This window comes from Typopeltis vanoorti, chromosome 12 (genome assembly GCF_054136105.1).
Source record: "Typopeltis vanoorti isolate ZY-2024b chromosome 12, IOZ_Tvanoo_1.0, whole genome shotgun sequence".
NCBI classification, from domain to species: domain Eukaryota; kingdom Metazoa; phylum Arthropoda; class Arachnida; order Uropygi; family Thelyphonidae; genus Typopeltis; species Typopeltis vanoorti.
Window position 1 is genome coordinate 47,530,063 of NC_143560.1, and position 12,544 is coordinate 47,542,606.

At 33.6% G+C, this 12,544-nt stretch overlaps 1 protein-coding gene across 1 annotated transcript in view; it reads right to left on the bottom strand.

Annotated features, from left to right (window-relative positions):
- Positions 1-9,618: 9,618 nt before the first annotated feature.
- Positions 9,619-12,544, bottom strand: part of LOC150100759 (mesoderm induction early response protein 1-like) — a 139,014-nt gene continuing 136,088 nt past the window's right edge. Inside the window, exon 12 of the mRNA XM_090401885.1 lies at positions 9,619-11,454. Coding sequence (XP_090258011.1) covers positions 10,872-11,454 — 583 coding nt within the window. The 3' untranslated portion in view covers positions 9,619-10,871. The remainder of the gene's footprint in view (positions 11,455-12,544) is intronic.

The following is a 12,544-nucleotide window of genomic DNA, read 5'->3' on the forward strand; positions in this document are numbered from 1 at the left end:
CTCGCAAATCTGCAGGAACAGGTGTTGAAGAACCCTGGCATTGGAATTCGGGCTTTGTTCGTGGAGTTGCTAACTGTAGTCAAGCCCTGGATAACAAGGGTAGCCAATGGTAGGCCGTATGTATGGCAGCAGGATTCGGCCCCTTGCCACACCTCTGGGAAAAGTCAAAAATGGTTGTCTGAAAATTTCTACGACTTCACCAGTCCAAATGTTTGGCCTCCAAACTCCCCAGACCTTAACCCCATGGATTATTTTGTATGGGGCGCAGTTGAAAAAGACACCAATCGCACTTCCAGTAATACAAAAGCCCAGTTAATGGATAAAATTAAAACAGTTTTTGCGGCCCTTCCCAGGGAGACTGTAGCATCAGCTTGTTCGAGGTTCCGAAGCAGAATTGAAGCTGTGATCGATGCTAATGGTGGTTAATTTGAGTAAATCTTGTTGATAGTATTGTAATTAACTCTGCCTGTAATGTTTTTTTGTCAATTCATTAAATTTAATAGATACAAAGAAGATTTTCTTTTTCCTTACGAAACTGTCAAATTTATCCCGAACACCCTGTATATGTATACCAATGTTGTATTGTGTTATTAAAACAAGTTATTATGAAAATGTTGACTTTTATTTTCAATAAACTAAAAAAATGCTTACTTTGAGGGCCTCATAATGATGTTGCGCCTCAGACCTCCAAAAGTATAAATGCGGCCCTGGTATTTGTATAGCATTTGTATATCATTACGTATTTTACGTATATTACCTGATTACGTATATCATTTCGCATGATGTACTTACGTAATATATATACAGTATATAGTGCTGCCATAAATACTATTACAACATCTGCACACACCATTCTGGCTGCCCATAAAATTGTGCATGTCCAGTTCTGTTAGTGGCATTGTGCAGTGCACAGTCAACATGTGTTTATCAGTGCTGTAAATGATTTACTAATTGATTAAAGATTTATGCACTGTTCAAGTTGTAACAGTATTTATGGCTAGACTATGTATATATAGTTATAATAGCTCATACTTTAGTAAGCATTTAGATTGTAACAATAACATACCCAAGCTAGACCTGATCTTACTTCATACAATATACACTTGGTATATCATATCTGGAGACTGGTCTCCTACTCTTCTTTCCCTCTACTCTCTTACTTCTTACTCCTTTCCCTGCAGTGCTATTAGAGCAACTTGAGGGCAAGGGGGTGTTGAATTCAGGTCAAGAATTCAAAAAGCAGTTGAATTCAGGTCAAGGAGTGGTGGTTGACACTTGACAAAAACTTAACCATCGAAACCGAATGAACTCTAACCAACCTAAAGATACATGCCAGCTCAACTGTCGCCTGGTCAAACAAGGGTCGCGCCCACTATTAGGGAACCAAGATAGCGAAGGTGAAAAATATGCTATTGGAACAAAATATCACCTAATAGACAGGAAAAACATAACAAGCATATGAACATGGAATGTAAGAACTCTTCACTAGGAAGGAGCATTGGAAATACTACTGCATGAATTAGACAACTACCGATGGGAAGTGATTGGACTCTGCAAAACCAGATGGGCTGGAAAAGGAGAACTCCACCATGGACAGTACAAAATCTTAACTTCAGGCAGGGAGGACAACAAACATCAAGGAGTAGCACTTATATTAAAACCAAAGGCTCAAAACTCTCTATTGTCCTACAATCCTATCTCACCTAGGATAATTAAAGCAAGATTCAAAACATCAATCGGATCACTAACTATTATTCAAGTATACTCATCAACTTCGACATCATCAGAAGAAGGCATTGAGGAGTTCTATATAGATTTGTAAAAAGCAGTACAGTAGACATCAAGTCAAGATCTCCTAACCGTAATGGGGGGGGGGGGGGAATTAAACGCAAAAGTAGGCAAAGATTGGGATACCTGGCCAAGAATAATAATCGGAAAGTTCGGGTATGGAGAAAGCAATGAACGTGGCGAAAGACTGCTAAACTTCTGCTCAAATAATAGACTAATGATAACCAACACTCTCTTTAAACATCCAAAACCCCAAAGAAAATGGACATGGATATCACCAGACAGACAAACCAAGAATATGATAGACTATATTATTGTAAACCAAAGATGGAAATCAAGTATCCTAAATTGCAGATCCTTCTCTGCAGATTGTGGATCAGACCATAAGCTAGTATTAGCAAACCTAAGAATAAAGTTAAAATCTGGAAGTACTTTTAGAGTCAAAAGGAGACTGAATGTAAAAAAACTACAAGACAACAATATTCTAAGAAAATATTAACTAGAACTAGATAAAAACATGAACTACCAAAACAGAATATAAACATCGAAGAACATTGGTGCAAATTATAGGAAATAATATTAAATTCGGCAGAAAAAACAATTGGATCTCGAATGAAGTGATAAGGTTAGGCGATCAAAGGAAAAGCAACTAAACAGAACTATAACAGAAATGAATATAATAGATTAACCAGAGAAATTAGAAAACTAGTTAAAAGAGACAAGAATAACTGGTTAGAAGAAAAATCAAAATGGCAAAAAAGCTATCAAAAGAAAATAACCTTCATGGATTATATAAACAAATAGACCAAATTAGTAAGACATGGACAACAAAAATTATGATTAAAAACAAAGAGGGACAACTAATTGAAAATAAAACAAAAAGAATGGCCAGATGGGAAGAATACTTCAAAGATTTATATAATAAAAACAGCTCCCAGGTTATTACGATTCCAGCCACTGAAATGTAAGAGGAAACAAATATCTTTACCAAAGAAATAATAGCACACAGCATAGAAAAACTCAAAACTAGGAAAGCACCTGGCATTGATCAAATACATGCAGAATTCTTAAAAGAAGGAAAGGAACAACTTTTGGAACAATTAAAAACATTATTATAAAGGATCTACAAAAACGAAGCAGTGCCTACTAATTGGAGCAAATCAGTCATAACTCCTATATACAAAAAAAGGAGATAAAACAGAATGCAATAATTACAGAGGCATTAGCCTCCTCAGTATTCCAAGGTTTTTACGAAACTACTCCAAAAACAAATTAAGCCATATATAGACACTGGAGTACAACCAAAGTTGCTACATAAATTTCATAGACTTTCGTTAGGCATTTGATTCAATCCATAGAAGAGAACTATGGAAAACTATGGAAGAATTTGGAATTCCCAACAAAACCATAAGAATAATAAAGAATCTGTATGAGAAATCTGAAAGTGCAGTACGAATGGAGGACACCTTAACCAACTGGTTCCACACAGAGCGGAGTAAGACAGGGGTGCAATGTCACCAGACCTGTTCAATCTTACACTGGAAGAAGCAACCAATAAGGCCTTAAACAACAAAGACTCCAGAATCAAAATATATGGGAAAAATGTGACAAATTTAAAATTTACAGAAGACACTGCATTACTTGCAAGGACAGAAGAAAATCTACAGTGAATTCCTGATAAAATAAAGGAGTGTATAAAATCTGGATTAAACATAAATATAGACAAAACGAAAATTATGCAAATAGGAAAAAGAAGCACCAATCTGAAAATTTAAATTGATAGTAAGAATCTAGATCAGGTAGAAAACTTCACCTACCTTGGAGGAGTTATTGAGTACAATAGTGAAATTATAAAAGATATAAACAGACAAATCAGCCAAGCATCCCAAACTTTTGGACGACTTAATAAAATATGGAAGGCAAGAGACATCAAACAAGTAACAAAAATAAGAATCTATGAAACAATCGTCCTCCCAATACTCCTCTATGGAAGTGAATGCTGGAATCTCAAAAAGGCTGAAGAGAAAAAATTATTAGTTACTGAAATGGTTTGGCTAAGAAGATTACTTGGAGTATCTCTGCTGGATCGACTAAGAAACGAAGACATAAGGAAACGACTAAAACAAGAAATAACAATGATAGACAAAATCCAAGAAAGAAGATTGCGATGGTTTGGCCATGTGACCAGAATGGGAACAGAAAGACTACCATCTAAAGCCCTGAATACAACAATGGAAGGTAAAAGATCCAAAGGGTGGCCCAGAATTAGATGGATAGACAAAATAAAAGAGGACCTGAAAACCAAATCACAACAAGCGCCACCAAACTGGACAGAATTGTTCGGACTCTCCTGGGACAGATGGAAGTGGAAAGAGTTCATTCGGCCTCATCATCATCCACATAGATGATGGAAGAGAGAAGAAGTAATAACATTCCACTGTTATGCATCATCTATATGGATCAAAGTAACAAAAAAAAAAAATCTAATATTAAACTTGGAGTTATTAAACTCAATGTTTTTCTTATGCAAATAATGTCATACCCCTTAATAAATTCAGTATAAATGCAATACAAGTCTTTAGGACTTAACTAAACTGAATAACTGATACAACAATTGCAATTAAAAAGATAAACACTATGAAAATAGGCAAGATGACTGTAAACATCTCCTGCATTCTCAATGGAAAACATGGAGAATATGTAAAACATTTTGACTGTAACCAAATTAGCTAAAACACTCAATGATGTATGGAAGGCAGTAATCAAAGACTAGAAAAAAACTACAGATATCAGAGGTCTGAGAAAAATTAAGCGGAATGAACAAATGACAATAATAGAATAATTATATTAAAATGAAGATATTAGAAAACAACCTAACATTGTTAGCATTCAAGAATGTACAAAGAGCAACCTATGTAGAATGGGAAAGACAGTTATCGTACAAATGGTAATTTGTACCATGATACAAATTACCACTTGAATTTTACTTATTCTATAATGAAAGTAAGAAAACCCATATAATTCATGGCTGTTTATCTGAGTATCAGGTGAAAACTACTTATACTAAATTTTCTTTAAAATGGCACTGTTGCTATGGGTCTTACACCAATAGTTTTTACTAATTGTTTATAATGGGTGAATTCACTAACAGTGTTTAGTGAGAACTGCATGAACAAAATTTATTTTTATTGGTTATTTATGTTTTAAGTAATAAATATCTCTTTAATATATATATTAGTTTATTTTATAATTAGAAGAAACACAGGTATAAACCACAGTGAAAATTATTTAATTGTAAATATTTCATCCTAAGTATCTTAGGACATCATCAGTACAGTATTTAAACAAAATTAGGAATAACATACAGTTAGGGCGCATGATTACAATAGAATCTCATGAAAACGTGCATAACGTGTCAAAGTAGTACAAAAAAAAAAAAAAAAAAAAAAAAAAACATTAATTATTTAACACAATTTTGTATGATAATTTCCCATACTTTAGGAATAGTAAGAACGTCGTTGCGGTTTAGGTTTGGTCTGTGTAGTAGGGCTTCAGAACTTTCTTTGTATAAACGTTCATGTTTAAATAAAGATCTATGTAAAAGTTTAGCCTTTCCCAATGGATCCTATGGTTTGGATTTTCAATTCCGTGTTGAGAGAGGCCAGATTTCTGCGGTTTAAGAAGACGAATGTGGTCTTGATGTTCCGCGATGCGTTTTTGAACAGACCTACCTGTCTGTCCAAAGTAAGATAATTTGCATGAGCATGGAATCTCATAAACACCAGGTAACATCAAGGGTGAGAATTTGTCCTTAGGAGAAGGTAATAAGTTGTAAATTTGGTTGATAGGTTTGTAAGTAGTGGCAAAATTGTATTTCTTCATAATTTTAGAAAGACGTTCTGAGATGCCTTTAACGTAAGGTATGGGAATCCTATGCACTTCTTCCTGTCTGGTTTGATGTATGCAGAAGTGACTGATGATTTTTTGAGTTGTTTTGGGATTATATCCATTTAGGATGGCTGTATTTTTGATAACTTCTAATTCTTGGTTTAAAGATTCATCAAGTTACTTCACCTGGAAAGGTCAAATTTACAAGCAAGAGGAAGGAACAGCAATGGGATCTCCTTTATCACCAAACCTAGCAATTTGTTTCTAGAACACCTTGAGGAAAAAATATTCACTTTTGAACCCAAACCAAAAATTTGGCTAAGATATGTCGATGACGTATTTGCAGTCTGGAATCATCCCAAACCTGAATTACAACTGTTTCTAGATAAAATTAACCTTCTTCATCATCGCATCAACTTTACGTTAGAAAAAGAATCTCCACAGGGTATCTCTTTTTTGGATTTACACATCCAAAGAAAAGAAGACGGTTCCATCACCACTTCCGTCTTTCGCAAGCCTACATTCTCAGGTCGCTACATTTACAATTCTTCTGCTCATCATCCATCTCAGAAATCTGGCATTATTAAATCACTAGTTTCCAGAGCACACAAATTCTGCTCCTCTGTAGAATCTTTAAACCAGGAATTAGAAGTTATCAAATATACAGCCATCCTAAATGGATATAATCCCAAAACAACTCAAAAAATCATCAGTCACTTCTGCATACATCAAACCAGACAGGAAGAAGTGCATAGGATTCCCATACCTTACGTTAAAGGCATCTCAGAACGTCTTTCTAAAATTATGAAGAAATGCAATTTTGCCACTACTTACAAACCTATCAACCAAATTTACAACTTATTACCTTCTCCTAAGGACAAATTCTCACCCTTGATGTTACCTGGTGTTTATGAGATTCCATGCTCATGCAAATTATCTTACTTTGGACAGACAGGTAGGTCTGTTCAGAAACGCATCTCGGAACATCAAGACCACATTCGTCTTCTTAAACCGCAGAAATCTGGCCTCTCTCAACACGGAATTGAAAATCCAAACCATAGGATCCATTGGGAAAAGGCTGAACTTTTACATAGATCTTTATTTAAACATGAACGTTTATACAAAGAGAGTTCTGAAGCCCTACTACACAGACCAAACCTAAACCGCAACGACGTTCTTACTATTCCTAAAGTATGGGAAATTATCATACAAAATTGTGTTAAATAATTAATGTTTTTTTTTTTTTTTTTGTACTACTTTAACACGTTATGCATGTTTTCATGAGATTCTATTGTAATCATGTGCCCTAACTGTATGTTATTCCTAATTTTGTTTAAATACTGTACTGATGATGTCCTAAGATACTTAGGATGAAATATTTACAATTAAATAATTTTCACTGTGGTTTATACGTGTTTCTTCTAATTATGAACACACCACAGGTTTCGTTATTTAAAAAAGTTTATTTTATTTTTTTGCATGAAGTATGTAAGATTGCATGAATTTTTTTTTTTTTGCATGAAGTGGGATATATGCTCTAAAAGGATTCACAAATTCTATACCATTGCTAACTCACCCCATTTAAAATTTCCACCTAGCATGCAAAATTGCTGAAATTACTGAATGTTAATCTGAATGTAATACCACAAATAATGAATATGGAATTTATTTTATATATTATGCCAAGTGGCTATGGTCAAATTACTGCAGATCTGGTTAGCTGAGAAGATAGCACCTCTTCTCTCCAACCAGTAGGCTATGGGTAAGAATGCTACAGAGCAAAATATAATAGAATAGGATGACCACAGAATCCCTCTGTTTGAATGTTGTCAAACCACCTCCTTATTGGAGGCCTGAAGTGGCTTGAAAAAAGTTCCATGTTTGGTCTTTAGTGTAAGGTTTAGGATTATCTAAGCACATCCTACAATGCTCTTGGCCTACTTTATAGTATTAAACATAGTGATAGATTTACAAACTTTTGTGCAGAGATTCACAGATAAAAAAGATGATTACTTCTATCTCTATAGTCTAGTGTATCTATCATTGCATATGTTCTCTGACTTTTCACACTAATGAGTTACAGGCTGTATTAGTGATAACAAACTGATTACTTTCTAACTCCATACCTGAACCTTCACCGCTCAGTTGGTATAGACAAACCCTTTGGTTGAAAATACCCAGGTTCAAATTCCATCTACAATGTGAGGAACCTTTATTAGATCTTTACAATCAAATGGTAAGTTAGCCAATCTCATATGGAGGTAGAGAGTTTTTTCCCTTCTGAAAACTTGGGTTTCTCATCCCTCAGAACAAGCAAATTGATCCAATGACCACAGTACTACAGACATAAAATACTTATCCCTCGAGGGATGCAGCAAAGTAATTGCAAGCCAGCTGCATTAAATTTGTCTAGAGCTGCTAGCAGAGAACTTAAACTGTTGTGGATGAGAAATGGATGGCTGGATTTCGAATTTCACGTTTAAGAATGTTTTGGTTAAGTTTCCTTTCTAGTAGTTCAGTTAGTGCACGCAAGCAAGCACACACACGCGCGCACGCGCACACACACACACACACACACACACACACACACACACACACACACACACACACACACAGCCACTAATTAATACTTTTAGCAAATAAAATTTGCTATCTGTAACCTAATCATTCTTATAAGTGAATAAGAGTTTACCTATGAATGTTTATTTCTGTACAGAAATAAAGAGGGCCACAATAAAAAATAATTATAGCGTCTGTGAACAGAACAGTTTGTCCTGGAAATGAGGGCATAAAACATAATGCAGTCTGAGAAAAAGTTTATTACTTCTATTTTTCTAATTGCTAACTAGCCGACTGAATGCATAGCATATCTGCTCTCCAACAACAGGTCACGGGTATGAATTCAAATGAGGGCATGAATGCTTGTGAATATCTTGAGTTGGGAGATAAATTTCATCACCCAGTGTGAAACCTATATCTTGCAGGTCCACAGTAGAGTTCTTAGAAGTAGTCTACCCACAATACTAATATTCTACAGGTATACAATCTTTTGTGGGTGAGATTTGTATTAAAACCCAGTCATCTAGAGATAATCATTCTTAGAGAACAGCCTTATTTATATATCTTTATTAAGTTGAATATGTTAATATATATATGGCATATGAGAGATGTAGGCTCATTTCTCATAAGCTTGTACTGCTACATTGTTTATTATTGCATTATATGTAAGATTATGGTATGCAATACATTTGCAGAAGGAGAATTAATCAACTAAATAATATGCTTTTTTAATGAGCTAGCAAATTATGTAGTTAACACAAACTACAAACTGAGATCTAACATACATTATAAAAAATAAAAAAAAAATAATGCAGACCTGAGAGAACTTAAGTCCAGATTATGTAAAACAGATTATAATATATAGATACTAAATTAGAAAATAATGTGTACTTTGAATCTATAATATGAAGATAAATGGTGATATTAATAATTTAAGTTATAATAAGATAAGATAACATATACCAATACTCCATCAAGAAATCTGTGATCTTAGTATCAGCACAAAAAAAAAAAAAAAAAAAATAATAAATAATAATAATAAAAACAACTATCAAAGTTGAATTTAATAAGTCAAAAATATATGGTAGTTGTTACTAACAAGTACAAAATAACATTTCATGTAACGAAATGCCGTATTTTTATATTTGGCACTTGTTATGGGATGTCCTTTATTTAATTCTGGCTATAAAAGTGGGAAAATGTGTAGGCTTTTTGTATTCAAATTGTGATACTGAGAGAATACATGAATAATTACAACATGAATCAGTAATAAACAGCAAAACAAATGTTTTATATTTGCTATTTATACTGTTCATTATAAACAAGATATATAATAAATAGCAATTAAGAAGAAAGATGCTGAAATGAAGGGAAAGCTATAAATTAAACTAATAAAAACATATCTGGATTTTATTCAGTGAGTGCAACATCTATTTTCCAAGTATCATTTTTTAAAGATGTTACAATTACTATTTTATTATTATTTTTTTTTTACACCCAAGCTTTTACATTCATTTATATGAAATTGATAATTACACCTGTATTTATCTGATTATATTAGGTGGATTCATAATTGCAGCTACTTCTGATAAAAACAGTTAAACTTAACCTGTATTCTTTATCCAAACTTGATAGGTAAATTAATGTAAATTCAGGAAGAAGTTTTTGAATTTCTGGGGAAAATAAACAAGAATATGATATCTGGATGCATGTGCTCTCTCTCTCTCACACACATACATACCCACACACAGGAAAGGAAGGTAAAGTCTAATAAATTAATCTTCACAGATTCTTAACATGTGTACAATTTATTTAACTGGAGGTTTTATAACAACTGACAGAACTGATGTTCTAATGTCACCAGAAGAATAACTGAATAACTCCTTTATAGTTGTGAACATTGAATATAAAACTTGAAATCAAGTTACTAAAAAAAGGTTACTGTCACTAGCAAATAAGAAACTTTGTATAATCTTCATAAATTTGCAAATGGCAGTAAACTTTTAATAAACAAATATTTACTGAAAATTCTATTCATAAATGTAAGATACATAAACACTCAAACTACTAATATTAGATATTTTAAGAAGATACAAAAGAAAGAGAATATTACAAATAAGGTGAAAAGGTAATGTACAATAATACAGTACTTACATTATTATTAAGTGGCATCATTGCTTTACAGGCAGTAATTTACAATTTTGTGTTCAAGGCAGCATATATGCACCCAAAACACATTCCTGGCATACTGACAACAGATTTAAAACAATTTATTTAATAAATTTACAAATAATGAAAATTTGTCAGTTCAGGATGTTGATGATATGATTATATAAAACAGTGATAAATTTATACATGAAACGGATGATGATGATTAACAGTTCATGATATACAGGTTTTGGCAAGTTTACACATTTACTCATTCACACCTGTTTTGCACAAACCCCTCAAATATTGGGATTACTTTAGCATATTATCACAAACTACTCGAGGCAATGCACAGCTGAAAGCTGGGATGCTAAAATGAATCCCTGTTTAGCCTGCATGGTTTTATTAGAATGTCTCTTGTCATCGAGGTATTTGCAAGACTGTTTTGCAAAGAGGTAAAATTATGGTAATTTCTAGAAGCAGATATATCATTCCACAGAAGCCACTTCCTCTCTCCTTGGTTCAAATCTAGAATTACAATTATCATTGTGAGTGTCAAGTAATCTGGAGGAATCAATGGAATGACGTGCACATGTTACTACATCCATAGATAGATTTCGTGGGCTTTTCTCAATTGTATTAAGACTAGTCAAATTATCCACCCTCACAGATGATTGAAGTTCTGGTGCTATTATTCTTGCTGGCCCCCTGTCTTTTGGAGTATTTATTGAAGACATAGTACCATTTATAAAATCCTTAGTACATTCACCCTGTATTATATTCATGTTATTTTTATCACTTGATGATGGAAGACAGTTTTTTTCTGGACATAATGGATAGAGTACATTGTTCCCATGAAAACTGTGATTATCAGTGTCACTTTGGTGTATACAGTCTTGGTAACCTGATTCTAATAATGAATCTGTTTTTGAAGTATTAGTATGGGGACTGGATGATGGTGTGCGTTTCTTGCCTTCACCAAATATGAGAGAATGCATGCTTGGACTTGAAGAGCGATCCCGATGGGTTGGCGGATTTTCTTGTTCATCAAGAAATCTGTCCATATAATCCCTATAACATAAAAAGCAGCTTAACACTTAAAATGCATAAAAATGTTAAATTAAGACACCAGAAAATTTAATTATAACATTTGGATTCATAATTTACAGAAATCAATGTTCTTTTTTTATTATTACCAGAACAAAAATTATAACATCAATTTACAATCAAGCAATAAAAAAATTGAATTTCAAAGAAACTGGACTTAACATTTTATTACTTTTGCAATAATTCATATAATCTTAATATCCACCATTAATTTGTTACTGGTTTATTTTAAAATATGGTTACAAATGTGAGCTTTTTTTTTTTTAATTTCAAGTGATTAACCTAAATTTATACAAATGAAAAATGAAAAAAAGTTCATTTTTAAAAAAAAATCTTCATTGCTGCACAAACAGAATGTTAATGTGTGCACTTTTCTTGTCTTTAATATATACATAGGAGAATTTATACTTGAGCTTAAAGAGCCAAATGAACAGAAGTGAGATTCAAGAAAATTACAGCTGCTGAGGGTAAGACTAAGGCATGTGTGTGTGTGTGTGTGTGTGTGTGAGAGAGAGAGAGAGAGAGAGAGAGAGAATGGTAATGATAAAAGAATGCTAAATGTAGTTTCTTGGGTCACAAACCTAAATAGGACACCCATTAAAAGAAGTATGGAATCCATGAACCCTAGGGGATATTCTTAAGGGTCAAAGCTGTATAACTGAGAGGAGACCTCCACATAGCCTTTAAAAGAATGCAGAGAACTGACCAGGGCTTCTGACCAAATGTCCAATCCTCACCTTCTCGTGGTGCACCCTGTTGGGTATCTACCCGGATACTGAACGAACAAGGATCAGCTGGCAATTTGCGATTTAGCCGACCAAATTGTATTCTTATTGGCTTAAACCAAAACACAAAATGATAGTACAACATGACAAAATTTTATGCCGGCTAGGGCGTCGCCCGGTTAAACAACGCCCCAGTTGTTTTTGCCAGGGAACCAGGAAGAATAGCGAAAAGACAGCTACTGGAACAAATCTGAAAACACACCCCAACTCAAAATCACCAGAATTAAAGATCGGTACTATCAACTTAAGAAGCCTGAATGGCAAAGAAA